A 16,061-nucleotide genomic window follows, 5' to 3' on the forward strand; every position below is an offset into this window, starting at 1 on the left:
TCCCGAATCGCGGTTATCTTTCCCGGTGCTCACAGCATGCAGACCGCAGCCTGTGGCAGCTAGTGTTTCCTTTGCTAGGACCACGTGTAATTGTCTTGGCTTCGCATCTTTTGACGGGCAGGCAGGTGGACAGGGACTTGCCCTATCTCAACCCGGTCCCCAGTTTGACAGGAGCGGATAAATCTTGAAAGAGAAAAAGGATCTGGGCCATTTAACCGTGGCATGGCGGGTCCAGATCCCCAAACCTGTCACTAGTGACGTCCCACGTGGCAGATTCGCTCTCAGGGAAGCCCGTCACCGTTTCTGTCCGGGACACCCTCCCCCTGCCCACCCTCCGCTCCGGGAATTCACCCTCGGGGCCGCCCCGCCTCGCTCCCTCACACAGCCCGGCGGACCGGGGACGAGAAGGGCAGGCGCTCCCTGCAGAGTCCCTGGGGCGCCCGTGGCTCGGGGTGCGCGGTGGGACTCAGTGAAGCCGCCGTCCTCGTCCCAGAGCCGCGGCTCCGGGGCCGCTGGAGGAGCGAGAGTGGCACCCGGATGACTGATCGCCGCGGAGAAAGTGCCCCGGGACTGTGACCCCCGCGCCGGGAGGCGGGCGCAGGGCGTGGCTGAGACGCAGGAAGATGCCGCGATGGGACTGGGAAAAAACCACCGACCCCAAAACACCCACTGTGTTTCTCAACCTGACTTCCCCGGTAGCGGCCGAAGGACCCCAAAGGCGGCATGGCGCCCCCCTGGCCCCCACCCGCCCGGGCGTCGCCTCGCGTGGGTGGGCTTCGCGTTCCCTCTGGGGTTTCAGAGCCACCACGTGACTTCCACGAAGCGCGGGGCGCCGGCGGAAAGTCGCAGCAGGGGTGGATTTGGGACCCCGAGGTGCGGAGAGAGGGCGGGCAGAGGAGGAAACGAGGCGGGGGTGGGAGAAGGAGGGCGGGGCAGACGTGGACGGGAAGGACTGCTGCCGGGACTGGCGCGCTGGGACACCCGGCCCACGCGCGGAGGAGCTGGGAGAGCGGGAAGCCCTAGGGGGCGGGGCTGGCGCGGGGCCGTGGGTGCGGCACGAGGATGGCCGCGGCGGGACAGCGCACGTAGGCAGCCCCGTGGGCAGGGCGCGCTGGCGGGCCGGGCCGGAGGAGCGCCTGGCATGTCGCAAGGGCTCCCGGCCGCCGGCAGCGTCCTGCAGAGGAGCGTCGCGGCGCCCGGGAACCAGCCGCAGCCGCAGCCGCAGGTAGCGGGCGGGAGGCTCAGGGAGGGTCGTGGGGTGCAGGGAACCGGCGCGCCGCGGGGGGCGAGGAGGTGGGTGCCGGAGTTCCGTGGTGGTGACTGCGGAGGTGCAGAGGTTGCTGGTGCGGCCGGAGACAAGCAGAGGTAAGGGCGTGGGGGCGTGGGGGTGTGGGGGTGTGGAGGCGTGGGCGCGTGGGGGCGAGCCAGGGACCCCGGCGTGCGCACAGTGTCCGCGGCGCCTGGAATGGCCCCTGCGCCAGCTCTTTCGCCCTCTGGGAGGAGAAGCCCGAGGGCGCCCACGCCTGGCTGGGCCAGGCATGGAGGGTGCTCCCCGGCACGTGGGCTCCGCACTGCCCTGGGGGCCGCCCCATCCTCGCGCAGCCAGCGACTGCCACCCCACCGCCCGCGCCTGTAGCCCCTCCGGGCTTCCCCAGGGGTGGGCTGCCGAGGGAATGGAGAAAGCGGGACTGGTCAGCCTGGGCGGGGGGTCCTACAAAGGGCCGACTCCGCCCCCAGCTGGTGGAAACCCTTTGCCCCTTCCCAGTTCGCTGTCCCCTAGCAACGTTTACAGCTGAGCACTCAGGAAACAGACCAGGCTGGCCACAGGGACGGCCATCTGGAAACTTTGCCTGGGTCTTGGCCACCTGCCTTACGACGAAGACTGGGTCTTTTCATCCTTACTCCCCACCTTCCCAATTCAGCGCCGGGCACATGTCATCGGGTGACGCTGGAGTGTCACAGAGATCTGAGTTTGGGCTTCGGCTTTGCCACACACAGGCTGAGCAGCCTTGAGCAATTTGTTTAACCTCTCCGACCCTCCGTTTCCCCATCTGTAAAATGAATATAACATCGATCTCTCAGGATCTTTGAGACTGAATCAGATACGGTTAATAACGTAATACTATCTCTAACTTTTGCTCACCTCTTTCTGTCTTGACTAAATGTTTCTGCTAGGTTGGCAGGTGTGATCATGGTGATGAGTCCAGTTTAGAGTCAGCTCCCCGAGGGCAGTAGGCAGGCTGCTTTCTTGTGCTAGTGACTTTTTGATTACAGAGAGCAGAGGCATGAAAAACACTATGCAGAATACATTTTTTTTTAAGTAGCAACTTCAACAAAGGCAGGTAACTTCTTGAGGGCATACTGTGTGCTGGGAGCTTTAGGACAAAATCTCATTTCATCGTATCCCAATCCTAAACATTAGGCTGTTAGCACCAAGTCTGCAGAGTTCACTGACCCTTTGTTTAGGGCTTGTATCCCCAGTGTCTAGGACAGTGTCTGGCACATGGTGGGTGCTCAGTTAATACCTATTGAAAGAATGAATGAATTATGCCTGCAATAAATGAGAAAACTGAAAATTTAGAGAATTTAAACAATTTACACAAGGCCATGTTGACACTAAGAGACAAAACTAGGATCGGTGTGATTCTAAAGCTAAAGAGCTGTCTTCTAACCACATGTTCCCCTGTAATGTTCTGGTTTTGTTTATCAAGACTTCTTTGCCTCTCTAGAAGACTGTATTTTCATACTTTGTCTCTGTTCCCTTAAGCTTCTATTTGCTATGTATGTTATTTATTCTTCTCCTTTTTATACCGTTATAAAAAATTCTTACCTGCAGTAACTTGGGAAGATGTGTGTCTTATTTGGAATACAGGACAAGATCAAATGATAACTGAAAATATCCATTTTTGTGTTATTAACATTTGCATTCCATGAATATTAATAACTGAGTGGTTTTCCTGTATTTGTACCTCTTGGCTCTTAAACTCTGTAAGTGTGGTATTTTTCCCGCTTGGCGGTGTCTTCTCATGGGGTTCTAGAAAGCAAATACTGCTCTACTTTTTCATGTTTTCTATAACTGATTGAAGTGTTTTTACCACGGTCCGTACATTTTTCCGCCTGCCTGTTTCATGATCACTCTTGAGGGATTTGACTGAATTTGGTTAAATCTTATGTATAGCTAACAGCTTTCAAGACACATCAAAAATTTGCTTTCTGATTCACTCTGACTTCTGAAACAAAATGTCAGCCAAGCATTGTTCAAATGAGTACATTGTCAGTGGGGTTTAAGATCATTTGGTGTGTTGGTAGAGTTATGTGGTTGCAATTAGTTACAAGTGTAATCATGATTTGCATGCAGCATCAAAAGTACCTTTCATGCGTGGTGGTGTAAGGACTGGCAAACAGCAAGTTCCAGATAGCAGATCTCTCCACCACCCAATAGCAAGTTCCAGATAGCAGATCTCTCCACCACCCCCTGCCCCTGCCCAGCTTTCCAGTCTCAGATGGACAACATTGACACCACAGCTCTTCCAGGCACACGCCCTGTGGGCTAGAGGTTTATGAACGTTGGTTTGGAGACCAACAGACCTGAGTTCCACTTCCCACTCACCCACTTGGTGGCTGTAATACCTGGAGCAAGGTCCTTAACCCCTCTGAGTTTCTTATTCCTCATCTTTTAAACAGCAGTCACACCACACACTTCACACACTCACATAGTGAGTGCTCCTGGGCAAGGGGCTGTTGTGAGCCCATTGGTGTAGCAACTAGTGCTGCTGTCTACTGCAAAGCAAATGGTGAAACTCTGTGAACAACGCTGAGTGACGAGACAGGGCAGAGAAGGGTAAGGCGAGGGGCCACGACATCACGCCCACCCAATGTTTTTCCCCAGAGCCCTGAGGATGATGACAGGAAGGTCCGAAGAAGAGAAAAAAACCGAGTTGCTGCTCAGAGAAGTCGGAAGAAGCAGACCCAGAAGGCTGACAAGCTCCATGAGGTGAGACCGTGGTAGGGATAAGCCACCTGAGAACCACACCACCTCTGCCCTTGCATGGGAGTGGGGGTGATGGTATCACTGTTCTCTTTATCACGATTTCAGCATCACTCATATCTAATTTCTGCCAGGTCCTTCCAGCCCAGTGTTCTCACTGTTTGCTCACACACATGTTCATTTCTCCCTCATCCACCAGGTGCTTCTCATGTTCAAGTTTCTTTCATTATAAAACAAAACAAAGCCTCTTCTGGACCCTGATTCACTTTCAAGTTCTTGCTCCATTTCTTTCCTTCCCTTACATCCTTGCTTCTTGTTTTGCTTTTTTTTTTTTTTCCCTCCAAAGTAATCCCTTAACATCCTTGCTTCTTAAAAAAGAGTAGTTACACCTGTTGTCTCTGTGTCCCCGGTTCCTGGTTATTCCCCAGTCCTCTGTGATTTAATTTCTGCTACCTCCTCTCCACCTGACACACATATATGCGCACATAGACACACACATCCACACATGTACCCAACATGCATGTGTACACACACACACACACCCTACAGAAGCTGCTCCCACTGCAGCCACCTGTGCCCTGGCACTGCCCTATCCAGGACCCTCTTTCTGGTCTCATCATCCTTTACCTTGTTAGAACATTTGACACTTTGGACCCATCTCTTCTTAAAGCTTTCCCCTCTTTTGCTTCTAAAAGACCACATTTCCTAGTTTTCCTGATCCTCTTCACCAATTTTCTTTTCTCCATTTCTTTGTTAGCCTTCTACCCTCTATTTCCTTAAATGTTGGTGGTGACGAGTGTTTCAAACTCTGCCCTTTGTTTTTTCTCACCCTGGGAGACTTAATCTATTAATCTGTTCTCCCAGCACCAGCTCCCAACATTGATTACTCCAGGCAGGCCCTATGTCCTGGACCCTAGACCCCATAACTTCAGCGTCTGCTGAGCTGTTTCCCCATGGGTCCACTGCAGGCTGCTGTGATGTACCACATCCATAAAAGAGTGTTATTATCCATTTACCCGGAGACTTTCTCTTTTCATTGTCTTCAAACTGTAGTTAATGGAGCGAACCATCTTTCTTATCACTCAAATCAGAAGCCTAGGATTTATCCTAAGCCATTCCTTTTCCCTCCACCCTCATGCGTACACCTGCATAATCCTGCAGTTGGGACCTGGGGCTGCTCCATACCAGGAACTGGCCTCAAAAGCATCCGAGGATCTTTTTGATTGGAATGGGCCACAGTTCCATGTTCTTGTCTTTGTCGGGGTTGGTGTGCATAATTAAAGATTTTAGTTTAGCTCTTTCCTGCCATACTTTCTTATTTTTTTGAGACAGAATCTTGCTCTGTTGCCCAGGCTGGAGTGCAATGGCATGATCATGGCTTGCTGCAGCCTTCACCTCCCAGGCTCAAGCAATCTTCCAACCTCTACCCTTAATTTTGTCTTTTGTTTTGTTTTGTTTGTTTTGAGACAGAGTCTCACTCTGTTGCCCAGGCTGGAGTGCAGTGGTACAATCTCGGCTCACTGCAATCTCTGCCTCCTGGGTTCTAGAGATTCTCCTGCCTCAGCCTCCCGAGTAGCTGGGACCACAGGTGCCCGCCACTACGCCCAGCTAATTTTTTGTATTTTTAGTAGAGACGGGGTTTCACCATGTTGGCCAGGCTGGTCTCGTCCTCCTGACCTCATGATTCACCCGCCTCGGCCTCCCAAGTGCTGGGATTACAGGCATGAGCCACCGCGCCTGGCCATTTTTGTAGTTTTGTAGACATGGGGTTTTGCCATGTTGCTCAGGGTAGTTTCAGACTCCTGGACTCAAGTGATCCACCTGCCTTGGCCTCCCAAAGTGTTGGAATTACAGGCGTGAGGCATTGTGCTAGGTCTCCTGCCATGCTTGTCTCAGCAAGGCCATTCTGGGGCACTGGCAATGTAAAGACTCTGAGATGTGTTGGGGAGAGGAGAGGAAAAGGGCAATCTTAAAACTCTAACAATAAACAACAAATTTAGAATGCACATACTCCACAGAGAGGTGACCTTCTGATATAAATTCACAATGTGGCATAAATCATAAATGTCAGATTCCTTCCTGAAGTAAGAAGGCTGGGCCCTCGAAGGAGGCTGGGATCTCTAGACTAGTGTCATGGAAGGTCCCTCCCAGCCTTCATCCTGAAGAATTTCCACAGAAGAATGGTAATGCCCTTTGCCTCCTTTCTTTCTTCCTCATTGCTCCTGAAGCAATTGTGATTCTAGCATCGTGTTACCAAAATAGCCCCCAGAGGGGACCTGTGGCTCCCAGTTAGTGCATGGCCCTATATTCAGACCACATGTGCTGCTGGATGGCCAAGGCATTACTCCTGAAGAAGCTCCTAGTCCCAGCCAGGTGCATTAATATTTTTAAAAACTAGTTTTAAAAACATCAGTTGTAAGTCTGGACTGAATATGTATCCAGAGGACAAGATCTTGGACAAGATCTTTCATGGAGCACCGTCAAGTAGATCCATTTCACAAATACCAAGCATTGCCATTGGGTCACAAAGAGAAGAGGAAGATCTCATGCCTTGCCTGTCAGTGGGAAACCTAGAATTTCCCAAGGAAACGATGTTAATTTCCTACTGCTGCTGAAACAAACTGTCACACATTGGGTGGTTTAAAATTTACTATCTTACACTGTCTTACAGTTTTGGCAGTCACACATCAGAAGTGGGTCACATTGGGTCAAAATGAAGATGGCAGCAGGGCTGCCTTCCTTCTGGAGGTTCTGGAGAAGATTCGTTTTCTTGCTTTTTCCAGCTTCCGGAGGCTTCAGTGTTCCTGGGCTTATGGTCTCCTTCCATCTTCAGAGCCAGCAATGGCCGGTTGCGTCTTTCTCAGGCTGCAATACTCTGGTGCTGTTTCCATTGTCACATCTTCTCTGACTCCCCGACACCCTCTTTCACTTACGAGGACCCTTAGGATTGCATTGGGTCTGCCTGGATAATTCAGGATAGTCTCCCCATCTCACGCTTCTTAATCATATCCGCATAGTCCCTTTTGCTATGTAAGGTGACATAGTCACAGGTTCAAGAGATTAGAATGTAGACTTCTGTGAGGGGTGGATCGATTATGCTGCCTGCCACAGAAGGTAATGTAAATACAGAACTTTACCACAGTATCAAGAAAAGTACCTGTATGAAGCGTTGGCTCTAAGTGAAGCTAAGGTGAGGGCTACAGCTCTGGGGTCTGTATACAGGTGGAGCCACTGTCCTAGCCTCTTTGACCTTGTGTTTCTCAATAAAACTGGCCTTTTCTCAATAAAACTGGCTCATAACCAAGTGAACCAGGTGCCTGGGAACTTCAGGGTGGTGCCACGTTTACCCCTATCTGATCCCTCTTGGAACTGTGGGGTGGAGACCCCTTCTGTAGGGTCCCTGGCCTGCTCTCCAACCCAGAGACTGTGTTGCATGACAGTCATGCCAGTTGCCCTTTCCAGAAATGGGGCGGGTTGATCTGAAGCCTAGACCCTCCATGGAAGAGCACCCCCTTCGCCTGTCTCTCTGTGGGGCTGAAGGAATGGGTCAGGATTACACACCACTGGCAGATCACCTCAGCAAGGCCAGTTTTATTGAGAAACACAAGGTCAAAGAGGCTAGGACAGTGGCTCCACCTGTATACAGACCCCAGAGCTGTAGCCCTCACCTTAGCTTCACTAGCTCCACACAAGTGTCGCTGGTCACAAGTGGGTGTGAGGAAGCAGGGAACTGGCTTAGGAAAATGGAAATATATCCCAAACCTTCTGCAGAACCAGAGGAACATCATTTCTGAACCGAATCATTACTCACCATGTGAGTAATCCCTTCCCTGTTCCTTCCAGGAAAGCATTGTAGCTGTAGGGATCATTGGATGATTAAATCTACTATTGGAGGCAAGGTATCTGGTTTAAAAATGGTGTAAAGAACCCTTTTGCCAAGCTCCAGTGAGTTGAGCACAGAGCGCCTTGCACACTGCTTCTGGCCATGACAGCCCCTTAGGACCCCTGGACCTCCCAGGCCAATCTAGCATGGGGACGCCATGCATAGGAACCTCCTCCTCAAATCTGGAGTGAGGCCAGCTCATTGGGAGACACCAGAGGGCCCAGAAAACAGCCACTGACAGCCACTGCCTGCTGCTCCCTGGAGACTGTGGCGCATCAAAAGGGCTTTCTTCTGCTGTTCCTCTACCCCACACTGCAGGGATTGCATTTCTGAGTATCTCAAAGTAACTCAAGCTCTGTAGTTGCATTTCTTGCATATCGTGAGGGGGGATATTTGGAGCAAACGTGTTTAAAGTTTCCACTTTTTGACCAGGCACAGTGGCTCATGCCTGTGATCCAAACTCTTTGGGAGGCTGAGGTGGGTGGATCACTTGAGGCCAGGAGTTTAAGACCAGCCTGGCCAACAGGGCGAAACCCCATTTCTACTAAAAATAGAAAAATTAGCCGGGTATGGTGGCGTGTGCCTGTAGTCCCAACTACTCGGGAGGCTGAGGCAGGAGAATCGCTTGAACCTGGGAGGCGGAGGTTGCAGTGAGCCAAGATCGCGCCACTTCACTCCAGCCTGGGCAACAAGAGTTTCCACTTTTCTCTGCTCACCTCACTCACATACTCCACCTGCACTTGAGCCTCTGGTTTTTTGGGTTGTTTTTTACTCTTTGGTCTTCCTGGTTTTTTTTAAAAAATGGAACACTTTATGAATTTGCATATTATCCTTGTGCAGGGGCCATGCTAATCCCTGTATCATTCCAATTTCAGTGTATGTGCTGCTCAAGTGAGCACTTGAGCCTCTGTTGCCTCCAACGCCCTGAGAAACTTGCTCCAACTGCAGCTCTTAGGAGTTTTTTGGCCACCTCCTCCCCTCCTTGTTCTCCATCTCCAAAGGCCTAGGAGTGTCCGTCAAGGCGAGACCTCTGTGGAGGGAAGGATGGGGGAAGAGGCTGCACAGGCCAAGCCAGAGAGGCAGGGGCTGGGGTTCCCCTTCACGTAGAGTTTTCTGGGCAGTGGTTGCTGGCCGTTGGACTATGGTGATGAGAAGCAGTTCTTAGCATGTGTCTGTAGACCTCAGAGTTCACTGTGGGCTTTCAAATCATCCCTCCAACCCGCTCACATCTCCCGTGGGGATTTTGACCTGCATTCATCTCTGAACACTAGGCGCATGCCAAAGTCCACACTGACAAATGAGAACCAAAGTGAATAGGCAGGGTCTCCTCTCACCCAGGCTGAAAGGTGGCTCAGAAGTGGGTCAGACTGGTTCGACCAGACATCCCAAAGGTGTAAGACTGAGAAAGAATTTTGAGTCAGAAAAGGAAAGCAGCAGTGCCATCCTGAGGAGCCCCAAATGTCACAAACTGATGAATGACTTGGGCAATGTGATTATGTTGTGTGTCGCCATGGTTTTTTCAGGTACTGCATGTTCTAAGAGGAAGCTTCATGCCAGCACCCATGTGGCTTAGAAACTGATTATGACACTCATTTTTACAGCCCTTGCTGGTAACACAGTTTTTCTGCTGGGAAGTGCATCAGTGAAGGCTTGGGAGTAGACTTATTCTAAAGTACTGAGATCTTACAGCCTCTTACTTCTGGTAACCATCATGGGGAAATCTGGACCCAGACCCTGCCAACTAAACGCAGAATTGTTGATGCTACAAGAGAGCTGCAGTTGACCTTGAAGTTAGGAGTCAGATCCCAAGTCTGTGTAACCTTGGAAAAGTCACTGTACCTCTCAGAGCTTTAGTTTTCTAATTTGTGAAATGGGGTCTGTGTGTGGCTGTGGCTTCCTGGTGGCCTGTTCCTCCTTCTTTCCTTATCACTGTAGTTGTCATCTGTGCTCCCTGGTACTCACTTCTTTACCAGTCCTTGATCCTGTCTTTAGCCTCAGAGGCACCCTGGACCCTGCGTATCCCTAGACAGCCCCTTGATCCCAGTCACTTGCTCCTAGATGCCCAGAACAGGGTTTCTCAGCCTCAACACTGTTGATGTGTGGGGCAGCATTAATTCCTGGTTGTTGGGGATCTGTCCTCTGTGCTGTTGGACGTTGAGCAGCATCCCTGTCCTCTAGCCACATGATGTAGTAGCACCCCCCACCAGCTGTGATAACCCAAACTGTCTCCATACACTGCCAGTGTCCCCTGCTGACTGCCACAGTTGCCCTACTTGAGATCCACTGCCTTAGGCAGCTTCATTTCTGAGGCAGAACTGGGATCCACAGTGATTTCACCACCTCTAATTTTTAGGTGTCTGCTTTGAAACTGTCCTGGCAAATACCCAGAGAGGGAGTACAGCAACCTCAAACCCTCGTGTAGCAAAGGATTTGGAACTTGGCAGAATTAGAGCTAGATGGGTCATATTTTTGGAAATAATGAAGGGTTTAATGTTCTTTGCTTGCTTTTTGTTTGTGTTTACTCCAGGAATTTCTTCTGGGTGTGAGGTGGGTTTCATTTCTTCCCCCTTTTGCTGCTATTCGGTGTTCTCTGGCCTCTTCTTCCTTCCCTCCCAGCTCCTCTTTTTGTTTTCATAGGACTGGTCTCACCTATTTTGACTTCTCTTCTTGTTATTCCCTCAGCTCAATAAAAGTCCCTTAGCCGGTTTATAAGTAAAGCTTAAATCCTGGAAGAGAAAGTCCCTGTGGAGAAGGCAGATGAGGGGCCTGTGGGGCATCTGTGACGGGAAGCTCTGACGACTCTGAGCAGGGGTTGGGGGAGGGCAGGGGACCTCAGGGAAGCCTCAGGCCACAGGGCTGCGCACATGGCTTCCAGAGACAAAGCTGCGAAGCTCAGAGCCTCTTGCTGTGGAATTCAGTATATGTAGAAAGGCAGCTTGGAATATTCTACCAAAGGAAGAGGGCTTCTTGTCCTTCGGAATCTACTTAAAATGTTAACATGTTGGAACTATTCACATGTAGTCTCCATTTTACTTGAAAGTGAAGGGCATTTCCAGCTGCAGGGTGGAGTGTGTGTGAGTGTGAGTGCTTATGTGAAAGTGAATGTGTGAAGTGTGGATGTGAGTCTGTGAGTGTGTGTGACTGAGTGTGCGAGGTGTGTGTATGTGTGTATGACTGTGTGACTGTGTGACTGTGTGTGAGTGTGTACATGTGTGAGAGTGTGTGTATGAGAGTGAATATGTGTTTGCGGACGTGTGTGTGTGGCTGTGTATGAGTGTGTGTGAGTGTGTATGTGTGCGAGAGTGTGTGTGAGTGTGTATGAGAGTGTGTGTGTTTGTGGATACATGTGTGACTCTGTGTATGTGTGTATGAGTGTGTGAGTGTGTGTTTGCAGATGTGTGTGTGTGCTGCAGCTTTTCTCATCCCTCTACTGCCTGCAGGATTCCCTTGACGCCTCGGCCTCCATCCCATCCTCCCATCCAGACTCTCCCCTTGCCCATGGAGGGCTTGTTGCTGGGTTTGTAGACAGAATTCTGACTCCAGAACTAGAGCTTGTCAGAGGCCAGAGGAGGGCGTGAGGGCTTGGGAGTGGGAGGCAGGGAGGAGGATGGACGCAGAATGGGGCCGGTATACTGGTGAAGCCACATGTTCCCAGAACAGCCTGCTGCCCTGGAGAGTGCTCCAGAACACCCTGGGAGCCTGCCTGGGGAATGGCTCAGATAGACTTTACAGGCAGCCCTGCCAGACCCCTTGCTTCTGAAAGGGAGGAAGATGCCGAGAGTCCATTATGAAAGGAAAGGATGGAGTTAAAGAAAAAGCAGAGGATGAGGGCTGAGGAATCACTGAGCATGTAGATGCTGGTGGTGTGGTGCATCAGGTGGAGGTAGAGGAGAGGAGTAGCAGAAGTTCCTAGGTCCTTTACATTTCTGATCTTTGGGGGGAGACATTACTTAATATGAATGAGATTGAATATGATACAAAATAGAATAGAACACATAATAAAAGATGTGGTTCCTGTAGGTACTGTGGTCAGAGAAGCCTTCCTAGAGTTGGTGGGCTTGAGCTGAACCCACGCAGAAAAGGAGGAAGGCAGTCCAGTTGAGGATAACTGCATGAGCAAAGGGGCAGGATTGATAATTTGCATGTGTCTTTGGGGGCTATAAGATCAGATTTCTTTAGTGATACTCCCTTAAAATTACTACTCAGAGAGAAAGTGTGAAGAGTAACACAATTGGGCCCTGAGCTTGGGAAATGCATGGTGTGCATGATACAACAAAGCCTTACTATAAACTAGAAATGAATGAAAACATTTCAGCAAGATTTAAATGAGATTGCCAGCCTAGAGAGGGTCTCTATTGGCATGCCGTAGAGCTCTGCTATTGGCTATTTATTGTAGAACTTATTAATGACTCGGATGAAGAAAAGGAAGACCTGCATGTTAAGTTAGTGGATGGCTTAAAGCTGTGTGCTATCATCATTCATGAGACAATGCAATTGAGATTCAAAAAGATTTTGCGATTTTGCTGGGCTGGAAGATGTCCAAATAAGGAATGAAATTCAGTGGAGATGGATGTAAAACCCTACCCTTAAGCCCCGTAGCATCCATCATCATCCAAGGACAGACAAAGAAGCAGCACAGGCAGACAAATCTTGCATTTCTGTGTAGGCTCAGGAAGAATCCTCAGCAGCTTGGGCCCAGCACAGGAGAGGTCACTGCCACACGTTTGCCCTTGGCATGGTCTCCAGAACCATGCATTGCATCCTGGGAGCAACATTTTCTGAGATATTCTGGCAAATTGGAGTATGTGTTGGTGAGGGTCCCCAGAAGGGCAAAGAAAAGCCTGATGCAAGGAACTCAGAGGACCTGAGACAACTGAGTTCAGAGAATATGTAAAGGGAAGTGGTACGGGGCTGTATCCTAACATTTCAAGAAATGCGATGTTGAAAAAAGCATTGGATCTACTAGGTGTGGTTCTATTAAATAGAACCAAGCCCGATAGGTACATTTGAAAGTGGGAGAGTTTGGATCAGTACAAATAAGGGCTTTTTCTTTTCTTTTCTCTCCCTCCCTCCCTCCCTCCCTTCCTTTCTCTCTCTCTCTCTCTCTCTCTCTCTCTCTCTCTCTCTCTCTCTCTCTCTCTCTTTCTTTCTTCTTTCTTTTTTGTGTTGGGATCTTTCTCTGTTACCCAGGCTGGAGTGCTGTGCTGTAATCATGGCTTATTGCAGCCTCGAAATCCCAGGCTCAAGCAATCCTCCTGGTGGAGCCTCTCAAGTACCTGGGACTATAGGTGTGCATCACCATGCCTGGCTAATTAAAAAAAATTTTTTTAGAGATGGGGTCCCACTGTGTTGTCCAGGCTGGTCTCAAACTCCTGGCCTTAAGTGATCCTCCCACCTTGACCTCCCAAAGTGCTGAGATTACAAGCTTGTGTCACCATGCCCAGCAAAGAGGATTTTTCTTTTTTCTTTTTTTTTTTTTTGAGACGGAGTCTCGCTCTGTCGCCCAGACTGAAGTGCAGTGGCGCAATCTCAGCTCACTGCAAGCTCCACCTCCCGGGTTTACGCCATTCTCCTGCCTCAGCCTCCCGAGTAGCTGGGACTGCAGGCGCCCACCACTTCACCTGGCTAGTTTTTTGTATTTTTTAGTAGAGACGGGGTTTCACCATGTTAGCCAGGATGATCTCGATCTCCTGACCTCATGATCCGCCCGTCTCGGCCTCCCAAAGTGCTGGGATTATAGGCTTGAGCCACTATGCCCAGCCCCTAAAGAGGATTTTTCTAGTAGAGCAGCCCAGAAATGACAGTCTGTCCATTGAGGGCAGGAGTGCCCAGAACAAGCTGGATATGGATGGTTTCTACATTGTGTGGATTGGGATAAGGTTTCTCTCTGATCCCCTGCAGTTCTACGCCTCTGTAAACTCTGATGGGGAGGACACTGAACAGGTGAGTGCTGGAGCAAAGCCAAGGCAAGGGATGTTTTCGTTTGTTTGTTAGTGCAATCAACAAACATTTGTTGTGTTCCAGGTACTGTTCTAGGTGCTGGGAGTATAGCTGTGAACCCAACAGAGATCTTTGGAAGCACATCAGCATTTGGGGGAACTAACTGCACAGGGGCATGAGGGAGCTTTTTGGAGTGATGGCAATGTTCTGTGTATTGATCAACACAGGTGTATACATTTGTCAAAACTCACTGGATCATACTTAAAATAGATACATTTTATTTTATGTAAGGTATACCTCAATAAATAGTTTCTCCCAGTGGGAGGGGAGAGACACTCATCAAATAGACAAATACCTGAATATCTGAGTGGTGGAGGGGACATGCGTAACGAGACAGCTTTCATGGGCAAGAGGCAAGCAGTGCAGCACAGGAGGACGGAGGAAGGGAAGACCGCATCAGAAATGATGTTGCCCATTCTTTGTCTCCTCCAGGAATATGAGTGCCTGGAGCAAGAAAACACCATGCTGCGGAGAGAGATCGGGAAGCTGACAGAGGAGCTGAAGCACCTGACAGAGGCACTGAAGGAGCATGAGAAGATGTGTCCGCTGCTGCTCTGCCCCCTGAACTTTGTGCCAGTGCCTCCCCGGCCAGACCCCGTGGCCGGCTGCTTGCCCCGATGAAGCCAAGGACACTCCTCTGCCCAACGAGGAGCCTTGGTCATTTTCATACCAGGGAGGAAGGGTTTCCCTTCACAATTGTATACAGGGGGCACCTGTGGCCAGGCCTCCTCCTGGGAGCTCCAGGACTAGCCAGCTGTGTCCCCTGCAGACTGGGCTCAGCATGACATCCAACAGGCGCAAGACTCACAGAGCCCTTGTGCAGATCCAGCATGGAGGCCACCCTCAGGAATGACTTCTCATCCACCCTGGCAGCTATTAGGTTCTGCTGTTATGCAGAGCCATTTCCTCTAGAATTTGGATAATAAAGATGCTTATTGTCTCTCCCTTCTCCAGTTCTTGGAATTTAGAGGCACAATACACTTCCTTTTCCTGGAGAGGTCATCTTTTGTCTTCTCCGGGTGTTCTGTGGCTCATGGGTCTTGCTTCCCTGCCTGGCTACTCTCCCACAGCCACCTCCATGGCAGACAGGGGAGGTGGCTTTAGGGGGCTGTGTTGGAGCATAAACCAATGGGACTTCCTCGCCACTTCTAGGCCTTCAGAAGTCTTTGACCCAGCTGGGTCACAAAGGTGCATGCTGGGTGTGACCCGTGTCTTTGTCATGCTCTGCACAGCCTTCCACCTTGGCCAACTCTCACACCCATGCTGGACTTGCGTGGGACATTTTCTATTCCAGGTTGGTTTTCTCAACTGCACCGTCCACTCCCAGGCCACCTTCTTGTTCTGTAGTAGGTGTAGGATGGGGGAGAAACTTTGTATTAGTCTGAGTCACAACTGAGTGGAGAAATTTGTCTCTTTATTTAAACAAATATTTGGGTAGATGAGAAGAGCAATTTCTTTTCAAAAAGCCCTGTCTGCCCGACTCTCGTCTTTTGGGAAAAGCAGAACCAAGCCAGGTTGAAGTTGGCCCCAGCAAGGAAAGCCAACTGGGAAGACACTTCCCATCCTCCAATTCTCTTTTTCCCTGGAAGAGACGTGGTTCTGGAGGGTGGAGCCATTCCATCATAAAGGGAACAAGAAATGGGAACAGAAAGGAAAGTGCTTGGTTGTAAATGTAGATGGTTAAAGAAGAAAAGAAACAAGAAAGAAATAGAAGGCAGCCCCCTCCCAGGGGTGAAGGACTTGCTGACTCTGGGCTACTCCTCTCAACGCCCCCTTTCCTAGGGAGAGTTCCCCTTCCTACTGGAGGCCTGCCTGGTCTCTAACACTCACAGGCTGAAGGCTGCAAACTTGCCCTTGTCAGGCGTGTTGGAAGGCTGCTGTTAGCGAACAGAACTCTTGCCTGCTGGGAGTTCAGGGGCAGAAAAGCATGATGCAAGATTTTAAAACAAGAGACATTAAAATAATTCATTCTGAACCCTCCACTTTGCAGAGAAGGGGCTCAGGTGCAGCGAGGGGAAGAGACTTGCTCAAGGTCCCCCATGGGTGAGCAGCAGAACAAGGCTGAGACCTCAGGTGGTCTCCCACCTGATCCTCTGTGAATTGAGTCAGGTTGATGCAACAAGGAGATAAACTGGGTGCAGCTCAGCTAGTGTCAAAATGTGGCCTGTCTTTCCTTCTGCACGGTTCAGA

At 50.2% G+C, this 16,061-nt stretch overlaps 1 protein-coding gene and 1 non-coding gene across 3 annotated transcripts; one reads left to right on the plus strand and one right to left on the minus strand.

The window, feature by feature from the left end:
• Window positions 1–401: 401 nt before the first annotated feature.
• On the plus strand, window positions 402–14,866 carry BATF3 (basic leucine zipper ATF-like transcription factor 3). 2 transcript variants are annotated; one of them, XM_010366097.2, is made up of 3 exons: window positions 402–873; window positions 3,890–3,994; window positions 14,304–14,866. In XM_010366097.2, the coding sequence occupies exons 1-3, from the start codon at window positions 724–726 to the stop codon at window positions 14,490–14,492; spliced, it is 444 nt and encodes a 147-aa protein (XP_010364399.1). In that variant the 5' UTR covers window positions 402–723; the 3' UTR covers window positions 14,493–14,866. The 2 variants fall into 2 exon arrangements, with proteins under 2 accessions (XP_010364399.1, XP_010364400.1); XM_010366098.2 differs by lacking the exon at window positions 402–873 and adding an exon at window positions 948–1,225.
• On the minus strand, window positions 8,667–8,770 carry LOC115899367. The gene has a single exon (XR_004059093.1). It is a non-coding gene; the product is annotated as a U6 spliceosomal RNA (small nuclear RNA).
• Window positions 14,867–16,061: the final 1,195 nt, after the last annotated feature.

The sequence above is a fragment of the Rhinopithecus roxellana genome, chromosome 8 (assembly GCF_007565055.1).
Source record: "Rhinopithecus roxellana isolate Shanxi Qingling chromosome 8, ASM756505v1, whole genome shotgun sequence".
NCBI lineage: Eukaryota > Metazoa > Chordata > Mammalia > Primates > Cercopithecidae > Rhinopithecus > Rhinopithecus roxellana.